The sequence below is a fragment of the Cetorhinus maximus genome, chromosome 19 (genome assembly GCF_964194155.1).
Source record: "Cetorhinus maximus chromosome 19, sCetMax3.hap1.1, whole genome shotgun sequence".
Classification (NCBI taxonomy): domain Eukaryota; kingdom Metazoa; phylum Chordata; class Chondrichthyes; order Lamniformes; family Cetorhinidae; genus Cetorhinus; species Cetorhinus maximus.
Window position 1 is genome coordinate 58,113,357 of NC_135897.1, and position 22,221 is coordinate 58,135,577.

The following is a 22,221-nucleotide window of genomic DNA, read 5'->3' on the forward strand; positions in this document are numbered from 1 at the left end:
TTTAAAATCCATTCTCTCACACTCGTAGGTTAGAATCTTACCTATGGTGGGCGGGAGCGGGTGGAGGCAGGCGTGGAGCTGATCGCTGCCCACGATCGGCTGTGTGCCGCCATTTTACGTGAGCGGGCCAATTAAGGCCCACCCAGTGTAATGCGTGGCCGGTAGCGCTGAGCGCTCCCTGTGCGGGCTGGGGGAGGAGGGAGAGTCGGGGCCTGCATGTGCGAAAGAGCACAGCAATCTCCCTGAGGCACGGAGCTGCCTCAGGGAAATTAAGTGGATAATAAAAGTTTTTTAAAAAGTAAAGTAAAAAAATTATTTAAACATGCCTCCTCATGTGACAGTGTCACATGAGCTGGACATGTTTGTGAAGTTGACAAAATTTATTAATTTTATAAAACATTCAGGAAACCTCATCCTGCCCGTGGATGCGGTTTCCTGGATAACGCGAAAGCTGCTTGGTCTCTTTGCCTGCCTGCCAACCTTAAGGTCGCACGGGCAGTGTTGTTAATAGGGTAAATCGCTTTCTTAATGGCCTTAATAGGCCATTGACAGTTCAGCAGGTGCGCAGCCGCCTCTGGCGCTGGCCCGACGAGCGCAATATCAAAATGATATGCGATGGCGTCAGGACGCACGCCTGACGTCATCTCTTATCATTTTACGTGTCGGCGTGCTGGGCCCACCGCTGCACGCCAACGGCAATATTCTGCCCGTAGCCTTGAAAACCCTTAGAATCTTTGAAAAAGTTACTTTGATGAATCGGGTGTAATTGGGATTTTAATGGCATTCTAAGTTCACAAATACTGCCAAAAAGCCTTACTGGTCCTGAAAGAACAGTTGTATAATTGCTGAATGCCAAATTTCTCCACTATGATAAGAAATTACATGTTTTTTTATAAGTTTGTTTATATTTTAGCTTCTGCCTCAGTCCAATGTTTGTGTTCCAATCGTTTATTTAATTATCTGTAAAATTTAAAAATTAAACATGAAGGGATTCAGTGGTTTTTACTTCCTGGTTTGCTGTCTGAGAGAATGCTTCGATTTGATTAGCTGCTTACCTTATTTGACGACATCACTGTTGTTGGATGCCTGGAAATCCCTTCAATGGTGCCAAATTGAAACTGATGTGCTGAATCTTAGTAGACAGCTTCCTTCGAGTGCAGCAGCAAGTGCTGTTTCTTCACCGCTGACCACAAATTCCAGCCCTTATATAATAGCACGTACACCTAAATTTTTATTTTTAAACAGGTGGATGACTTAATAGTTTTGGACTTTATGCCATTTTTCAAACTCAACCTTATTAACGTGATACGTTATCTAATGATTTCTAGGCTTTTTTCATTAGGAAATCAAAATCAACTGTGATTCTTTTTGGAAGAAATAAGAGCTTGCAATTTTGTTCAATTTTGATTCCCTTGACACGCTGTATAGGCTTTTCTTATCTTTTAAAATGATGTTATAAGTTAAAAAGGAAATATTTTGTTTCTGCATGTTAATATGGGTTGGTTAGAGGGAGGTTACCTGAATACCTCTGCAAAAATTAAGGCTGTGTTCCCTCTTCACACTAAACCTCACCCCCCACTACCCCAAAAGAAAAACCTTGGTCTTGGTGGAGAAACTAAGTGATTGTTTTCCTGGATGAATAGTCCAGAACTCGGGGTCATGGTGTCAGGATAAGGGGTTGCCCATTTAGGACTGTGATGAGGGGATATTTCTCAATCGGAGGATTGTGAATCTTTGGGATTTTCTACTCCACTGAGCTGTGGTTGGGTATATTCAAGACTGAGATTGATGGATTTTTGGGTATTAAGGGAATCAAGAGATATCTGGATAGGTTGGGAAAGTGGAATTGATATAGAAGATGAGCCATGATTTTACTGAATGGCTCAAGGAGCCATATGACCGACTGTTGCTCCCTGTTCTTATGTTGTAACTGCTTCCGGCTGAAGAGAACAGTGAATACAAATGTAAAATATGCACATTAATATATTTTTAATTCTTTTTAGAAAAAATTAGGGAAATCTTCTCTGATGCAGAACTTGCTAAATTGCTACCTGATTTTGATAAGGTTGGAGAAAGCCTGAATCATCTCAAAAGTCTACTATCGCCAGGTTGGTATCTGTTTGAAATATGCCATAAAAGCTATTTGTAGAGGTATTGAAGGTGGTCAGTCCACCATGATGCTTGGTGTGTATTTCTTACATATTATGCTGAGGGAACCTGCTGATTTGCTGCAAATCTTAGTTATTTAGAGAGTGATAAATTAGCAGTAAATAGCAATTTATTAAAGCACAAGCCCCTGGAAAATGTTAAACAAGCAGATGAGGAAAGATAATTGATCTTTGCAGGATATGAGCAACTGTAACTAAAATGCCAACACGGAGTACACATCCTCCTTCCAAAAGCACGGCAAAATGCAACAACAATGTGAACCATTTTTCGAAAAATAAAACCATAAGATTTTTAAATCTTTCTGGAAAATAGCCATGAAGCATCATGTGATAGAATAGAATGTGCAGCACACCACACCAACCTGCAGGTAATTAAGTGGCATTCCATTTTGAATATAAGAGCTGATTGCTTAAAAATTCTAACTTAACTTTGTTTTCTGAGCAGGTTTATTTGAAGCATCCCCTGTTCTCACATTGTTCTGATCTCTTCAGAGAACATACTGTTTGATACATAATGGGAGGGGAAAAAACTTCAGATTATTTCAGATTAAAGCTCAAAACTTGGTGAAATCCTGGCATGGTTTATCAAGTCCACTGTCCAAAATACTAAACAAATGTCGAGTATAATACAGGAACAAGTGAACAGTGCTCTTCTAAATACATAGACAAACTTCACTTAAGTAGTGGTTGAATTCTAGTTTATGTAAACAACCACTACATCTTATCTAGGGCGCCCATCTCCTCCCTTGATACCGTACCCACTAAACTGCTGACCATTGGCTTCCTGTCTTATTTTCAATGTTCGCTGACTATGTAAATGGTTCCCTCTCCTCAGGTACTGCCACCCTCCTTTCAAAACCATTTCCTCATCCTACTTCTCAAAAAGAGGGGTTTCACACATCACATCGCAGCTAAAGCATCTCCAGAAATGGCTTCTGTTTTTGCCCTGCACTGTCACCTCCAAACGTTGTCCCAGGGGCCTATCTTTGGCCTTTTCCTCATCTACCTGCTGCCCTTGGCTATATTGTCTGAAGACGTAGGGTCAGTTTCCATTTGTATGCCCTTTCCTCCACTTCTCTCAACTGCTTTGTGTTATGAGGCTGCTTGTCCTACATGCAGTCTCGAATGAGCTGCAGATTGCTTCCGTTAAACATTGGAAAAATCACAGCCGTTGACTTCGCTTCACCACAAAATCTTGTGTCTTTGCCTCTGATTCTATTCCCCTTCCTGCAGGTTTAACCAGACTATTTGCAACTTTGGCATTCATTGCAAGCTGAGCTTTCAACTCCATATCCTCACCATCACAAAGACTACATCCACCTCCCTAACATTGCCCATATCCTCCCTTGCCTTGGTTCACCTGCTGCTGCAATTCTCATCAATAGTCTTGTCACCTCAAGACTTAACTATTCCAGTACTCTCCTGGCTGTCCTCCCATCTAGCATGCTTTGTAAATTTTAGCTGACCTATAGCTCTGCTGCCCTTATCCTATGCTCCACCAAATCCTGGTCCTTAATTACACTTGCTTAGTCCCCCAAAATCTCCAATTTAAAATTCTTATCTCAGTATTTAAATCTCTTTGTTGCCCTGCCCCTCCTGTCCCTGTAACTTCCTCCAGCTCAACGAATCCCTTTCTCGGAACTCACCGTTCTTCTGTGTCTGTCCTGCATAACCCCTGCCTTTACCCCGCCATTGGAAGCCATGACTTCAGCTACCTAGGCTACATGCTCTGGAATTCCGTCCCTAGCTCTCTCTGTCTCTGCAACTACCCTCTCGTCCTTTAAGACCCTTCATATATCTATAAACAAGACCATAAAACCTCTATGATCAACTTCTGGTCACCCTTCCTTACATCTTGTTTGGCAACTATTTTTGCCTGATTGGACTTCTGTGATGTGGCATTAGATGGTTTTCTATATTAATGCTTCTATATAAATACAAGTTGTTATTATATAATTTCATTCGTTGCTGATTCAGTTGAATTAGTGAATCGGCAGATTTCAGATATAGCAGTGCTGAGCACCTTAAACTTTGCCTATGTGCCTGATTTTGTGTCTTTTCCTTTTTTGAAATCTTCTCAGTAAGTATATGTGGAGGTTTAAAAAATGGCTGAAAACAACATTTTAAAAAAATGTACACTATAGGTTATGTTTTCACAATGGGGAAGAAACCCTATAGCAATGATTAAAATGCTATGTAACTGATGAGCAAAATATTTACACCAGATGTATTCCGATTTCTTCTTCAGAGAATAAAACTGCTTACACTATTATCCACACTAATGTCTGACTTCTCCTTGATTAATTGTAGTGTTGTCCCAAAATAGCTGAAGTTCAATGGCATATAATTGGTCAGATAGTACCATTTTGCGAATGGGTTGATTGATAGTATGTGATGGCATGGTGAAGCACACAAAGTAATGTTACTTTTAAGTGTATGTTTGTTCAGAGAGAGCTGTCGTCATTAATATCTTGTTGAGGATTGTTGCACTAATGCTACAGTGATGGGACGGGACATTCTTGTTGAGATAGGATACTGGAAAGAATAGGAATGTAAAGTAAATGCATCAAAAATATTAGTATCATAAATCCTATTAAAAGGCAAATGTAGAAAGTTTTTCTTTTAAGATGATAACATTAGATAATGCTGAAGAACGGTCTGATCTATTTCTACCACACATTACTGAAAAAATCTGTTCCACGCCATGTAGAAAATGACAAGAATGCAGCATTTCAGATTTTGGTGACGAGCTGTATTAATATGGAGTGGCATACTCATTTCCATGTGTTTTCAGTCAATTTGTGCATCGGGCAGACTAGTTGAAGATGTGACTTATATTTATGTTTCTCATTTTGCTGCCTTTTTACAGGTGAAAGTTTGTATAATGAAGTCAAAGGAGTCTCTCATCTGCTTCTGTTGTTAGGTGTGTGAATCACTTTTGTTGTCATTAACCCACCTACTTACAGTTGAAAAAAAACGCTGATACTTTTTGTCTTATCTACAGTATCATACATCGTTTAGAGCTACTTGCTTTATGTTTACATATGCCATTGAAATTGTTGACTAAATTTGAGATTTGGAACTTCCATTTAGCTGTTTAAAAATGTTTTCCTTTAGGTGATTGCAAAACACAAATTTGAAAGTAACTCACCATTTCCAAGCCAAACTCAGCCCCTAAAGCATTACTGGAATGTGGCCTGCGTCTGCCTACAGCAGCATTAGAATTAAACCTCGGGCAAAAAACTGAAATTCTGTTTAACAAGAATTAACTGGGTTTTCTTGCACTCAACAACAGATTATTTTTATGTAAATGTTGCTTAGTAAAATCTGCCCAAAAAATATTTTCAAGTTGTCTGAAAGACCTGGTAATAATTTTCTGCTCATTTACCTCCTTTGACTTCAGTAACTTCTTTGTGAAATATTGTATGTAAAACTAAAGTAGCAATTTATACAAATTATGTTCAGTTATGAACTAAATGTAATTAATTTTTTAGTGTAAGAATATTTTCAGAGTTATCATATTTAAGCACAGGCATGTAGGCATGTCACAGAGAGATAAACCAGAATGTAAGTGGACAATAAAATATTTAGCCGAGTGAAGGTGAGTATTGCCAAGTAATAATGTTGTAAGGAAAATACTTCAGTTTATCTTCGTGAATGAAGTATGTTTCAAAAACTTGCCACAAAGGCTCCATATTGTCAGCTCTCTTAACAGTTTAATGTATTACATTTACAATGGGAACCATTCATTTTAATAGTTAGAGGTAATTGACCCTTTTACCTTGCATGGAATTGTAATTGCCTAAAGGGAAACATTTTTCAATATTAGCAAAATAGAAGTTATGGTAATCCCAGATACAGTAAATTTCATTGTATAATTCAAAAATAAATAAATGGTTTTAAATAATTTATGACTCTGCAGATTAGACAAACAATACCAGGAGCATTTTTTGCCTGCAGGTGTGTATTTCATAGCTTTTTTTGGTGCTTATTCTGTTTCTAAAATCTCGAGCAGTAATCATTTTTTAGAATTGACTGCTGGGCAGAAAAAGTAATTTTGTTCACTTTTGTACAGCCAGAAATAGAAATTTAAAGAGTAAGAAGGGAAAATTCTTCTGTGCTAATTAGAAGCTTATCATGAGGCTTTATTATCTGTAAATGCCACCAATTAAAATTGAAGTAACTTTACATATATTTAAAGATAACACTTGCATTCCTTGAGAAATGTTGCCAACCAAAATATTGTAGTGTGTGATTAACTACATTTCAACTCAATTATCCCTCTTCCAAGTGTTCCTTATTTCACAAATCACTCACTGCAAAATAAATACTCTATGAAAGCTGTTATAAAAGAAAGACAATACATTATCACATTCAAAAATATTGTAACCACTCGTACATAACATGTTAGCCCAATGGCCCATGCTCCCCATTCCACTTGATAGATGCAACCGAGTCACTTCATTGCTTCTTTGCATGTAGGTAATGCAGATAGAAAATACCAGTAAAATAGATGCAGATACTGTGATGTGAGAGCTTCAATATGCTAAATGTTAAATTTTGAATATTTCAGAACATGAAATGTTTAGTATTTGCCCACCATGGTGTTATCATTTGGCTGTGGGAAAGATTTCCTACTTTATCAGTGTTTGGAGCATGAATAAATCACGTATGCTTTTAACTTCCTTGTGAAATAAGCCTATTTATGCACCACTAACAATTATTTTATTATTTGGTATGGTCAGTTGATTTCACAACATAATACCTAATAGTGACTTATTGTATCAGTAAGCTCTTGGATAATATTTTATATATGTTGGTTGATTGCTCATGATGTTGCTCAGACAGAATGATAAAAAAAATATCTAAATTGATTAAGCTCAGCTGCTAATACCCCTGCAAGGGATGGCGCTCAGATTGTGTCCAAGCAAACACCAGGAGCTTGATTAGGCCCAGGATTTCAGTGCAGTTGAAATGTCAGTTACAATTTTTAAATGCTTGAAGTTGTCTCAACTTACTCAGATTTTCAGTTTTGATATGTAATGTGCTGCTTTCTGTGTTTGTTGTGAAATGCTATGGATTAATCTAAGTGTCCCCTGCTGACCACATGATTAAAGTCCAAGACAAAGCAGCCCAGTTGATTGACATCCCATTCATCACCTTAAACCTTCACTTCCTCCTCTACTGGCACACCGTGCTATCGTATGTACTAGCTACAATATGCACTGCCGCAACTCCCCAAGGCTTCTTTGACAGAATCTCCCAAACCTGCGATCTCCACCACCTAAAAAGACATGGGTAGCAGATGCATGGGAATGCCCCACCTGCAAGTTTCCCTCCACCATGCACACGACCCAAACTTGGAAATTTATCACTGTTCCTTCATCGTTGCTGGGATGAAAACCTTGGGACTCTCTTCCTCCCACGGCTATGGGAGCCCCTTCACCAATGAACTCTAGCTGTACAAAAGGCAGCTCACCACCACCTTTTTGAGGACAATTAAGGATGGGCAATAAATGCTGGCATTACCAGTGTCACCCACATCCTGTGAATGAATTTAAAAACAAAACATAGTTGACATGGACTAATCAATGTGATTTGGAATTTGGCTCAGTTTTTATTTGTTCTTGGGATGATCCTGTATTCGTAAAAGAATGACTAATTATATAGATGATTTTTGGTCAGTATTTTAATTTATTAATGAGGCCACGGGCTTCAGATTTTAGCAGCCATTTGAACTTAGTGGCTGTGGGCAGGGTTTTCCAGGGCACAAAGAACCTCTTCCAGCTGAAGGGAGGCAAGAAGAGCCAGCTGCAGCAGCCGAATGCTTTTCCAGCAGTGCTTGTGGGCTAGGAGGAGGAGGAGTGCTTTGCCCTTGGCTGTCCAAGTTAACCTGTCATGATTTGCTTTCCCCCTTCCCTGCGATGCCCCATCCCTTATGTTTTCTTTTTCTCTTCCACACTCCCCTCTCTCACCTTCCCACAATCTCTCCCTTCTAGCTGACATTATAACATTGTGGGTCATCCATTAAAATTAGGCAGTATACAATTTTCAAATCTCACTTTGGGGATCAATATTTTAATAAATTTCATATTGCTGTTCACAGGTTTACTCACTGCTGTTTTCCCTTTAAGTGTAATTAATTGTTTTGGTATTCAACATTCTAATTGGTTTACTGTGTCATAAAACTTAGCCTACTCTTATGTGGTTTATTGCAGATTCTGCAGAAAGTTCGACTACTATGAAAGCATCTGATAATCAAGGGTTTGACAACAATGGGAAACAGTACAAGAAGGCAAGTTTATGGTTAGAAACTAGTGGAGTTCTTAAGTTATTTGCCTAAGTGTAGAATGATGGGAGTTAGCATTTTGATTACCTTAAACATTGAATAATTGAGAAGAAGTAAAATCATCAATTGTTGCAAACCAGTTGAAGTTAAGTGTGGGACAAAAATGTGGTCAAATCTGATATATATTCCAATTGAAAAGGGTGGCTGAGCACATATTCAACATGAGCTGCTTTATCTGTATCAATGAAACATTTCTGTTCTCCAGATATGAATTTTTACAGGATGGACAAGATTCCTTCATCTGCTTAGCACGCAATTTAAGGAAATTCTGTAAATTGTATTTTGTGTTTTGATACTTTATGGCTGTGTTTATCTTCCTAATAAGCCAAATTACAAAGTGAATTCTTTCATATTTTCATTGATAATATGATTAATCTGTATTTAACATCAAATTGAAGTGCAGGCCAAACTCAGAAGGCATTACCCTAGTACGATGATTGAGAGATATTGGTAAATGATAAATTTTCCTATGAATGTTGAACATATCAAATTTTTGATTGGTCAGTTAGAGGAAATTGATACTTTGTCCCTGCTTTACTAACAATAGATAACTTATATATATTTTGGAAATCTAGGCTGGCGTCCCATTGTGCTGCTTATAGGAAATGGTGACAGTGGAATAACCCCGAATGGCTGTATGAGTTAGCAACAATGCTCACCAATGTCTAAAAGATTACATGGACAGTGAGGCTCATATTGTAAAGGGTGAGGGGCTCATAACAGTTGTATTGAGGCCACAGAATTAGCATGATGCTGAAGAATCAGAAGAAGAAAAGGAACTTGAGGAAAGGTGATGAAAGTGTGAAGGGCAGAGCTGTGGAGGCAAAAATTGTTGACTATAGGATAAAATGCAATGGGTAATTGTACTAGGAAGTGTTATTTCTTTTTAGAATTCTTTAATTATGGGTGTGTTTATTTGTAGAAGTATATACTAGGATAAGTCACAAAGCAATATGGTTGCTGGTAGTTATTCTGACTTGTCTTTATGACTTGTCAGACATATGAAGTGTAATGTGTACTACTCACAAGGCTTTTAATTGCATAGATAGTTTAAGTTGCATTGGTAGTTTTACACTAAGGTCGAATTGCATTTAAATGTTGGTTATTAAAATTTAATTAGCTTTTCAATTTTTATGTTAAATGAGTCATTTGTAACCTAAACAAAACTGAAGACATTCAGAATTTTCAATATGCTATATTGTGCAATTTTTTGTAGAGCAAAGAGCGTAATAAGATTTGGTGCTGATTGGACTGCAACCTTCTGCAAAATTATTTATTATTTCCCACCGATAACTTTTAAAAAGAAATTCAAACATCCAGTTATTAGCTGAAAGACTGACCCGGCAAGATTTCACGTTTTAAACCTTTTACTGCAACAAATTACTAAAATAAAACATTATTCACTGAACACTTTTTGTTTTGTAGGCAACTTATACTTTAACTACAGAAAGTGACATTCCCCTTTTATACTTATCACCCATCACACTGCCCATGGAGTTACAGTTCTTTTAGTAAACAGTCCACAGTACTCCCAGCTTCCAATAAGTTCCCATATCCTCGTTTCCCCACACGAGTGACAGTCTATAGGCACTTTCTTAAGTTTTCAGAAAGCTCCTTGAAATCACCAACAGCAGTAAAGCCTGTCCAGATGATTCCTCTTCCCCCTGGCCATGCCAGAACAAATCTCCCGGAATCTGTAGAAGGCTGCAGGATGCACATCTTCAACTACAGACTGTCGTACTTTCACATCCGGCTGCGGTGGCTCACAAAAGTCAAGCAGCCTTTTCTCTCTGCTGACCACACAGAACCTCCTGTTTTTCCTCTCTTTTTCTCATCTGCCCAAAAGCCTGAAGCCAATGAGTCTATATTTGGTTAGCACAGCTGCCCCTGACTCTTTGTCCCAGTTGTGAGAATTTTGCACCTTTCAACAAGTTCCTTGACTTGGGCCTCTTATCCCCATAGCAACTAAACCAGACTCGTTATCAAGCAGCATTTGGAACAGGTCACATGACCCCTCTACTTTACATAAAAATTAAAGATACAGGTTAAAACAGAACAATCTTATAAACCTCAATTTTGTAACACATTAATGATTACTGTATTGTTTCCCACTGTTGGAATTGCTCTGTATTCATTGTGATGTTTCTGCAGAAGTCATGGTGTTATCTAAGGTTATAGGAGTTTTTACTGTAACTGTTTACTTATTATGTATAATGGAAGTATTGCAATAGTTGTGATGATATAACTTTCAGGGAGTTCTTTTGTCTGAGCCTAAGTATTGGCACATTATAAACTGGATTTGCTAAGCTCATTTACCCCTTGCTCATGGGTACCAAATGCAGCAGTCCTTTATTCATTAAGCACTACATACTTTCCCATTCCTTCCAAGTGTTCATTTGTCTTTTATGTTGTGTTTTTTTTATTTTCCAACCTAACTCTTTCCGTTACCCATTGAAACCTCATGAAGGGTGTGCTTGGGGAGCTCATTCTAATCCAGCAGCAAATCCAGGAGCATGAAGAAGCAGCACGCAGGGTCGCCGAACAGTTAAGCTCTGGCTCCTCTCAACAGAAACGAAAGGTGATAGATTGAACCATCATTTGGGAAAACCAAGCTTGATTGCTTGGCGTTGATCATTTAAGGATGTTGTGCATATTTGAAATGCTCATTAGTATTGCATATTAAAGGAAATATTATTTAAAAATTCATTGAGAAATGGCTATCTATGAACAACAACCCGTGAATTCTTTTAATGTACAGTGGAAATGAGCTGTTATGAATATGTGCAAACAATTTTACTAATTTTTTGGTCATTCATGGATTGTGTGCATGAAGTTTATGATCTACTTTCACAAATTACCTGCACTCAATTGCATTATTTTACAAAAACTCCTAACATATTTTAATTAGCATATATATATGTTGAATTTGTGGATGCATTCTAACTCATCTACCTAGGTTTGAAATGGCCCAGAAGTTGCAACTCATGTATTTGATAGCAAAAATTAATGAGGGTTTAGTTACTGTAAAGTGAAACTTTGTTTCACATAGAAACTGCTTTCCTTTGGGACTGGCCTGGGAGAATCCATTATTTAGAAACATAGTTTAGGTTTGTTTAACTGTTTTGATCATTGTAATTTAATGGTTTGCTATCCTCTATTTAACTTGACCAAATGAGCTTGCATCCATGTAAAGGAATGGAAGGATATTCTGACAGGGTTGGATAAAGAGGGCTGGGAGGATCCTGGAGCGGAGTGTAGGAGGCCTGTTTCTGTGCTGTATACTCTAATTCTATCTGCCATGAGACACCGGCTCATTATATTCTCATGATCTTCACCTCTGCATACTTATAGATGGCCTGAATGATAAAGTACTGAATTATTTGGGTTTCAAAATGGAAATATATATGCTGTACCACTCCCATGAGGTTTTTTGTTGAGCAATCTTTATTTATGAAGGATGATGGAACATGGAGGATAATATCTTGTTATCCTTTAGTTATGCAACCTGTATTAATACAATTTAAATAAAGCTCATGAAATTACATCCAACTGTCTGAAGTTAGTTTGTTGGTAGTTGGAAATAATTTCTAGTTCTGCATGCTGTACATTTTGAGGCCTGGGTTGTGTTGCATTGCTGTTACTCAATACCATACCTGATCTATGGTAGAATCCATGGATACAAAAGTACAGACTAGTTTCTAACCCTCTCTCTGATATCTGTTAATTCAGTAAGCGTTAATGTAAAAATGCAAATTGTGATAGCAATTGATAAACAATATCAATGCATCTCGTGGCAAATTAGACTTTGCACACTGTTAATAGACAGGTCTTTTTTTTTGGACTGATTGTTAATTTTGAGAAGGATTGCACTTCTGAAAATTTCAACCTCCTGTATTTCCACGAGTTTTTCATTGTTGTCATATTCTAACATCATGCTGTATCAGATATGTATTTGCCATGTGTCTAATTTGGATTAATCAGGGTGAATTAATAATATGACAAAATACAAACACAGATTTAATTGTGCAAAAACAGGGGGGTAGATTTTGAACTTGCCGCTTGGGCATAAAGCTGGCATGGTGAATTGGATTCCCATCATGTCTTCCTGACCATTGGAATCAGTGGAAATTAAAATTGAATGGTTTCTATGCTGGGCAGCTGATCCACAATACTAGTTATATGCTAGTATTGTAAGTTACAAAATTATTGCTATTTAATTAATTGTTTACTAATAGTTAACTATTCATTGAAATTTTCGAAAGTTCAAATAATGTACCATTATGAGCAAACTTATTATAACAGGCTCACAATACATAATTCTCAGTGTAATGGACATTTTTCACGGATCTGGCTGAAGTCCAGAGAGGAACCTGGGCCCAAATAAAATTAACCCCTGCAAAGTTACTGTGCTAACATCTACAAATTTGTAATAAGGAAGTTTAATTGTAGTGCCATATTTTACAAAAGTAATGAATTAGATTTAAATATGTGGTGGCTGTAATAAAGTTTGACTATAACCTTGAGGTTTCACCTGGAATTTTGGTAGATTTGTGATGTGCTGTAGTTGAATTTGCTGCTAGGATGTTAAGTTAAAGGAAAACATTGCTTGTGAATTGATCTTGTTTTCTGTAGTGTTGGAATGACCAGGCCTAAGAACTCTTTCCAACAGTTTTCTTTTGTTTGGGTGTTTAATTTCCTTCACTGTTTTTTCAGGTATCAGACAAGGACAAAGCTGAACAGCTGCAAGAAGAGCTTCTCCGCACACAGGTAGTGGATGTGAATATTAAACTCTGAACGCAACTGATATTTACATTCAGGTTTTGAATAATGTGTGGGAAAACCTAACATGCATTCTCTGCTGTAATACAAATAACTTACCTCTAACTTCAAACATGTTGTAAAGTTGGTGATGTTATTATCCTAGTTATACTGAGACACTATTGACACACTTATTTAAAATGTCAGGGCTGCTGCACCATTTTCAACGCCATTATGCACTCAATTTAAGGTTGGATCCAAGAATGTTTTGGGAAAATGGATAGCGAAAGCTCTCAGTAAATCATGGCACAATTATGTCCTAGAGGCAGTTATTTGTTTAAGACCATCAAAAGCTGTTAGATCATGAGACTTAAAAGTTGTTTCATGGTGGTAAGCCTTGCCTTGCTTTTGAGGACATGTCAGATAATGTTCCAAATTTAAAAAGCGAGAGCCAATAATGCCACAAGGTTTGATACTTCCAAAATAGTGATGTGGAAGTTGGAAGGGAGAACATGGAGCAGAGATTATTATCATTGAGAAATGGCCATTCTAGTTTCTTAGAAAAGTTACATTTTCAACCTTCAAGACATCCAGTGGCCCAGAAATTGCTGGAGTGATACAAATCATGATAAGATTGGATTTTTACCACCTCCTTCAGATTGTACTTTTGTGCTGCAAATTGCCGAAAATATAGATTGAGAATGGAGAGGCAACAGAGCATCTGCGACTTCATGAACGTTGGGTCCAAATGGCCTCCTTAACCAGTGAGATTTAAAGATGAAGAAAGAAACAGAATAAACGATGGGAAAGGATACCGGATGGATTTGAGTAAAATTATATACAGAAAGAGAAGCTATGAGAGAGGATTAAGAGAAAAATGAGACTGGCAAAGGGAAAAAAAAGTAAAGTTTTAATAAATCTCAAGAAACTCCACAGTTTCATTGTCCCCTTTCTGGCTTCCAAAGTTGAGTGGCATTTCAGGACCATAATTCACTTCATTTAACAATGTCCTAACCATATGAATTGCCAGCTCTTCAATGCCTGTGTTGAGATTAATTTGTATTAATGGCACTTTCATTATACACAATGGGAAGATTCAGGAGGGCAAATTGGTGATACTCTTTATGCTCTAACAATGGTGGTGCTATGAATTTGTCATTATTTTGTTTAGAGATATGTGGGCCGTTGTCTTTATAAAAACAGTCAGCTTCTAGATGGTGTCCAAGAGGGGAAAAATTAAAAAGTATCTGGTCATCATCTTATAGAATTCCTGAGTTTATGAGTTTGGGATTGATGCCTTTCATTTTTGCAGTGCTAGATATAAAAGACCTGTGTTAGAAAACTCAACCAACTAAAAACGGGGAGGTAAACAGAATAAAGAGTTCTTAATTTTTACCGCCTTAAACCTAACACTAAAGAAATTATCCTCCTATGCACCTAATTATCCTCCAAAAAATGCCAATCCTCTTTAAGATTCGCTCATTGCTAGAACCTCCTTTTGTTGACAAGAGGTAATTCATTCTTTGTGTCCTGAGCTGATTTCTGTTACAAGTGCATAGTTTATTTTTGCATATTAATCAGTGCATTGTCATGTGTATGAAATATGCATTGTAGATGTCAGTATCAGAGAGAAGATGAATTTGCCTCTGAATATCATCAATTTAAGTGGTTCAGTAGAAATTACTGACTAGTCACAGGCATGCTTACATTGATACTGTTTTAGCCACATGCACTACATTTTGTAGAAAATGCCTTACTATGTATTTATTTAACAAACATCTACCACCATTCAGTGCCAAACTTTGCAGTCTTTCTCTTTCACTAAAGCTTGGCTGTGCCATTTATCTGCGACAACACACCTTTGTACAGCTTCTAGGTTTTATCCAGCAGTTGAGAACAGGACTTTGACTTCATCAGTGATTGCTGAAAATGTTGACTCACAAGATAAGACACTCCTGACTCGTCCCTGCTCTTTGTTCAGGACATGTTGGAGCTGCTTGTTAGTGGTTGGGTGTATTTTAATCTGTTGGACTGGAGTAATTATTCTGATTGGTTAAGCTGACCATGGTGCAATACCCCCTCTATTTCTGCTGCTTCCAAGGTGCTAAAGTCAGATTTTTTTCTTTAGCCTGTGCTACACACCATTTTAGGATAACTAATAAGCAGTAACCAAGACAGTAAACTACATACAATAAAAAAATACTCTGCTTCTCGTCTTACCATGCTATCAATAGATGCACAAAATGACTAAATTGCACATGCACACACTGTATGAATGATTACCAAAATCACATGCTCAATTACACTATTTATTACTCATTTTTCATTTAATCTAATTAGCCACATCTGGATTCCCATTTTGCCCCATGTGGCTAGTGGCTAATGTATTGGACAACTCTGGTTGAGTGGAATTGATGAAGAAACTAATTTTCAGTTCCGTGCAGTTACCAAAAAAGCATATTTTTCTTGTAAAGTTTAACCAGAATTTATGGTTCACTTATGCAAAATAACATAAATGATTTGTCTTTTCCTCTTATTTCCTTTTTATAGCTGAAATATCAAAAAATCCTTGAACGTCTAGAGAAAGAAAATAAAGAACTACGAAAACAGGCTCTTCAGAAAGATGACAAAGGCATTCACTTACGGAAAATGAAGGTGAAGATGTGTTTCAGCTCTGGGAATGGAAGTATTTAGAAAATAAAACATTTTATCACTATTCCAAAAACTGAGTTGACTTGTATTCAATTTCTCAACAATTCATGATTAAAATATCTGCACTATTCATCAGCTGCTTTAGAAATATTAATATTGTTAAGTTATAAAGAAAAACAGATTTGCATTTATATACCACCTTTCACAATGTGATATGTCCCAGAACATTTTACCTTTAGCCAAGTACTTCTAAGATGTAGTCACTGTAAGGAATGCAGCAGCCAATTTACATTCAGTAAGCTCCCACAAACAGCAATGAAAGAAGGGTCTGCACTTATCGACCAGCCACAGTATTTTGGAATAAAAATAGAAAATGCTGGAAATGTTCAGCAGGTTTGGCAGTATCCGTAAGAGAAAAACAATTCTGTTGAAGTGTCAACAGACCTGAAAAGTTAACTCTACTCCTCCTCCACTGATACTACCAGACCTGCTGAGTATTTGCAGCATTTTCCGTTTTTATTTCAGATTTCCAGTGTCCACAGTATTTAGCTTTTGTAGCAATAGCTTTGGAATCCTGCTGTTCAACACTTTTCATACAGTGTTTAGGTTGCAAGTAAATAAAAACTTTGTTTGCTCGTTATTCAGAGGACGATGATAGGTGTGTTTGAAATGCCACAATGTAAAGGTACCAGCAGATGCTCAAGGGTTCAGCTAGATAATGGAAACTCAGTGCGAGGAATAGTCATTTTCTGAAGCAAAGGACATTGAGGAAGATTTTGGTTTGCTTGTTTGGCCAAGTTTAAAGCTCTCTTTATCCAAACAGTTCTTTCCTCTTGGTCTCTGAATGTGTTATTGACATTAAGTTAAATTTGCTAAGATTTCTCTATTGTTACTCACTCTCCATTTGTTTTCAGCTGGTGGAACATTGAGAGGGCGACTGTACATAGGAAAGCTTTAATTCTATGATCACTCTATTTCCTCATTCTTAAGTCAAATGGGTTTCGGAGAATCAGCATGATGCATTCAGAATGGAACAGCATGATGTAGTGAAATGAAAGAATTAGGAGCTAAAGCTCATTTTCATTTGGTTCCATCTGTATCCTCATTAAGAACTTTCTCTCTACCAGCTCAGCCCAAGGTGCTGCGTTTCCAATTCCACAGCCACCATTCTCCTGGCTAATACCAAAACGTTTCACTTTGGATGCAGCCTGGTTAGTACCTCCACCAGAAAGATGTTGATCCAGCTTATTCTTGTTGAAATGGTCAACACTAGTTTTTGTAGCTGATAGCAGATGCAGAGCAGCTCTGTACTCAGTGTAAAGATGGAGAATCACAAATCTATATAGAAGAGGAAAAGTAACACTAAATTTTAAATATTTCTTAGGTCTTTTATTTCCATTACTAAAAGGTAGTTGCGAGCTCTGTACGATTTAATTAATTAATTTCAATCCCTCTTATCATTATTATTAATTCAGTGAGCTTGGATTGATGAATGTTACAGAAATTTAGAATTATAGAATGGTTTGAGCACAGGAGGAGGCCATTCGGCCTGTAGTTTCCAGGCTGGTTCTCTGCAAGAGGAAATCAACTAGTCCCACTCCCCCTCACTTTCCCCTAGACCTGCATAGTTTTAAAAAAATCTTTAAGCGCTAATCGAATTCCCTTTTGAAAACCACAATTGAATCTGTTTCCACCACCCTCTCAGGCAGTGCATTCAAGAACCTAATCTCTTGCTGCATACAAAAAATGTTTTTTCATGTTGCTTTTGGTTCTTGCACCAAACACCTGAAACCTGTGTTCTCTGGTTCTCGACCCTCACCAAAGGAAACAGTTTCTCTCTATCTACTCTGTCTGGACTCCTTATGATTTTGAGTAAATTTCTTAAATCTCCTTTCAGTCTTTTCTAAGGAAAGCAACCCTAACGCCTCCATTCTATCCTCGTAACTGAAACCCCTCATCCCTAGAACTATTCTCATAAATGTTTTCTGCACCCTCTCCAAATCCTTCACGTCCTTCCAGAATGGAACACACTACTCTAGTTGAGGCCGAACCAATATTATTATGAAGGTTCATCATAGCGTCCTTGGTTTTGTACTCTTTGCCTCGATAATAAAGCCCAAGATCCCACATATCTTTTTAATCACTTTCTTAACCTGCCCTGATACCTTCTACAATTTGTGTGCATAAACCACCAGGCCTCTTTGTTCCTACGCTTCCTTTAGAATTGTACCCTTTGGTTTATATTGCCTCTCCTCATTCTTCCTACCAAAAATGTATCACTTCACAATTGTCGCAATCGATTCACAATTGCATTAGATTTCATCTGCCACATATCCAACAATTCCTGTGTCCTCTGAGCCTATCACTATCCTTCTCACAGTTTGCAATACATTCAAGTTTTCTGTCATTGCCAATTTTGATATTGTGCTCTGAACACCCAAGTCTAAGTTCATTAATATATATAAAGAACAGCAGTAGCTCTTGTACTGACCCGGTGAACACCACTGACTACCTTCCTCCAATCTGCAAAGCAACTGTTTACCACTATTTTCTGTTTCCTTTCACTCAGCCAATTTTATACCTGAGTTGCTGCTGTTCCTTTTATTCCATTCAACTTTGCTGGGAAATCCATTATGTGGCACTTTATCTCATGCCTTTTGGAGGTCCATATATACCACATCAACTGCATTATGCTCACCCTCAGATATCTGTTACCTCATCAAAAAAACTCAGTCAAGTTAGTTAAACATGATTTGCCTTTAACAGACCTGTGCTGGCTTTCCTTAATTAATCCCCCCTTGTCCGGGTGTCCAGTTTGGTCGAATTCTGAGGAATGCATCCCTTTGTCTTTAAGGTACTTGTCATTGGTTATGTGAACACATTCGTTAAGGGTTAAATAATTATATGTTTTTGAAAGTATTGAGTTGAAAAGTTATTCAACTGTCTGTATCACTTAAGTTTTATGATGATTTATAGCACACTGTACTAGATTATTCTGCACATTAAATAGAAGAACTCTTCCTTTTCTAGAAGTCCCTGATTGACTTGTATTCTGAAGTATTGGACATTCTATCGGATTATGATTCCAACTACAACACCCAGGACCATCTCCCAAGGGTGAGCAGGAAATTGTCATTGTTTCCAATTGTTTTAAAGAGTATCCTAGGATGAATTGGAGTTGGTAATACAGCATGTCTGACACTGAGAAATGTAACTGTGTTTGCAAATGACTTTCAGGTCAGCTTGCACTGTTTTGCTTTTAATTAGTACAAGTTACTTTCTTCTAGGTAGTTGTAGTCGGAGATCAAAGTGCTGGGAAGACCAGTGTTCTGGAAATGATTGCCCAAGCTAGGATATTTCCCCGTGGATCTGGTGAAATGATGACTCGTGCACCTGTCAAAGTAAGGCGCTAGAACTTGTTAAGGGGAATCTATAGAATATGGGAGTAAGCACTAGAAAGTCTGTGTACTTAACCTTGGATAAGTAGCATTTGCTTTGGCAGTTTTATAAATTATTCTAATTCTCAAGCTGATTTGTAGAGCCTCGATTTGACCCATTTCAGAGGAATGAACCATTGGCGGACCACTTAAGAAAAAAAGTAATGCACTGCTCCCTATTTGTTGACACATAGTACAATGCCATGTATTAAGTCTAATCAAACTGTTGCCTTTGATGTCAGAACCAACATTCCCTTTGAAATTTTATTCTTGTGCTCAGCCAGTTTTTTCAACCTTTCGATTTATTTGCATGGCCGCACAGTAGTTATCACAGAATAAGGCCTGCACAGTACCTTCTAGGCTGCTGAGTGACCGCGTACGCGCACAGTTTAGCAGGAACGATGGTCAGAACTATGAAATAGGTGTGCGACAAGGCCTCGATACAGAAGCTATGGTTATTTGCGATGCAGACTTTTAAAAATATTATAACAAGCATTTGAGCTGAAGTATTTCCAGTTTTTAATACACAGTAAATTTTAAGTCAGTGATACATACTTTTTGATAATTTTGTGCCACTTAAATTGGGAGATGTTAGTGCTAAGAAGAGAAGACATTATATTTCAAAAATAATAGAAAATGAATACTTAAATGGATATGCTGTATATGGTTCTCTAATGAGATGGGTGTAGCTGAATCTCTCAAACCAAAATGTTTGAACGTTTGGTCGTGTTAATCTCAGCCCAGGTAGCAGTGTGGGTGCTGCAGTTGGCTACAGAATCCAAATCAGTAAGGAGGGAAATTCATAGGTGCACCTGTTCCCGGTCGCTATCCAGCAACTTCTACTAGATATTGAAAATTGGCAAGAGGCCTTTCACATTACTTCAGCCACCAAGTGCACAGTAGGATTGCACAGGGAGAAAGAGCAGGTGGCTGGGAGACCAGCGGTTGCCTGCTGTTTATGGCACCACCAAGGTGTCTACACCTTCAAGAGAAATGGGGCAGTGGAAAAAACTGGCAGGTCAACAAATTGGTTTAATAATTGATTCCCCTCGGTGTTGCTAAACATGAGTCAGATGTTCCGCTGCTAAACAGGAAGTTGCTCCGTTGTGGTGGTGGTGAAGGACTTCACACCTGCATTGAAAAAATTTGGAAAGAAGCTAGATTTGAACTATTTGTCTTAATTGCTGTAAACAGGTAAATAAGTTTATTCCCCTCTCATGCCACAGCCACTTTAATAAGTCTTTGTCTTCTCCAGTGATGCAGTTCTTTATTTTCCAGTGTAGTGCTTGCCTTTCATAGTGAGAGTTAAATATAAAAAACTTAAGATCGAACTAATTTCCATTTTTCTTTCTTTTCGAAATATGTTTTCGAAAAGCAGTACTTTTGTGTTATTATGAAATTCTCTTAAATAAATATTCTAATTCAGGACTTTTGTTCAGGGCCTTGAATCGAGTAATAGTACAGTCCCTTCATAATTTCCACATTTTTATATTACTCAACTTTTGGCGTATGTTTTGGATTTCTGAGATAACCACTTATATATAAGAAACTATATATAATGAAATATAACTTAATGATACCAAATTTCAGATTGGGAAGTTTTATTTCTCACACATGTAGCATGTTGCATTTGTTAAATAAATAGCCATTTGAATAGAGTAAGTGACATTTTTACTGCACTTAAAGTTAAAATTGTTAAGCTAATGTTCCATTTTTTGTTATATTATTGATTAAAATTTGTTTAAAATATATTTTGATTACTGATTCAAGCAAGCAAGCCTTTAACAGTTAAACACAATTCATAAAAAGGAAGACATTTCTTTGTGTTTGTGTACTAGCGTTGATTTATTTCAGCAAAAATGACCCCTATTCGTTAAATAATTTCTGTGGATTTGAATTCATTCAGGTGACATTAAGCGAAGGACCTCACCATATGGCGATGTTTAAAGACAGCTCACGAGAATTTGATCTCACCAAAGATGAAGATGTAAGTTCTTATGGGCTTTGTTTATCTTAACTAATTAAGATTAATTAGGATCTAAACAGGGTGTGTATTCACCGTTAACTTGCTGAACAAGGTAAAAAAAAATCAAAGGGAAAATAGTGCAGATGCTGGAAATACTCAATAGGCCAGGTAGCATCTGTAGAAAGAGAAATAGAAGTAATGTTTAAGGTCTGTGACCTTTTGTCAGAACAGTCCTAAGGTTCTTGAATGTGTTGTTATTTCCTAGCTGTGAGCTTATCTCTCCAGTAATTTGCTGTTTGAACCCTTCAACCTGATGTTGGTCCCTCCTACAGCACTTAATGACAGTGCTGAGTGGATGATCCATCTCTGCCTCCTCCGGTGATCGCCAGTATCAGAAATGCCAGTCTTCAGCCAATTCTATTCATTCCACATGATATTGAGAAACAGCTGAAGGCACTGGATAGTGCAAAGGCCATGGGCCCTGACAATATTCCGGCAATAGTACTGAGGACTTGTGCTCCATAACCTGCCGCACCCCTAGTCAAACTGTTCTAGTACTGCTACAACACTGGCATCAAACCGGCTATGTGGAAAATTGCCCAGGTATGTCCTGTACACAAAAAGCAGGATAAATCCAACCCGGCCAATTACTGCCCCATAAGTCCACTCTTGGCCATCAATAAAGTAATGGAAGGGGCCATCAACAATGCTATCAAGCAGCACTTGCTTAGCATTAACCTGCTCACTGACGTCCAGTTTGGGCTGCGCCAGGGCCACTCAACTCCTAACATCATTACAGCCTTGGTTCAAACATGGACAAAAGAGCTGAACTCCAGAGGTGAGGTGAGAGTGAGGGTGATTGCCCTTGACATCAAGGCCGCATTTGACTGA

At 37.7% G+C, this 22,221-nt stretch overlaps 1 protein-coding gene across 8 annotated transcripts in view; it reads left to right on the top strand.

The window, feature by feature from the left end:
- The window catches only part of opa1 (OPA1 mitochondrial dynamin like GTPase), a 133,233-nt gene that overhangs the window by 12,848 nt on the left and 98,164 nt on the right, over positions 1–22,221 (top strand). For 3 of the 8 annotated variants that reach the window (XM_078563877.1, XM_078563875.1, XM_078563876.1), the window contains exons 5-13: positions 2,004–2,108; positions 5,038–5,091; positions 8,387–8,463; positions 10,985–11,095; positions 13,231–13,284; positions 15,826–15,930; positions 18,958–19,044; positions 19,215–19,328; positions 21,271–21,351. In XM_078563877.1, the coding sequence (XP_078420003.1) occupies positions 2,004–2,108; positions 5,038–5,091; positions 8,387–8,463; positions 10,985–11,095; positions 13,231–13,284; positions 15,826–15,930; positions 18,958–19,044; positions 19,215–19,328; positions 21,271–21,351 (788 nt within the window). The remainder of the gene's footprint in view (positions 1–2,003; positions 2,109–5,037; positions 5,092–8,386; positions 8,464–10,984; positions 11,096–13,230; positions 13,285–15,825; positions 15,931–18,957; positions 19,045–19,214; positions 19,329–21,270; positions 21,352–22,221) is intronic. The other 5 variants (XM_078563882.1, XM_078563880.1, XM_078563881.1 and 2 more) reach the window with 3 other exon arrangements.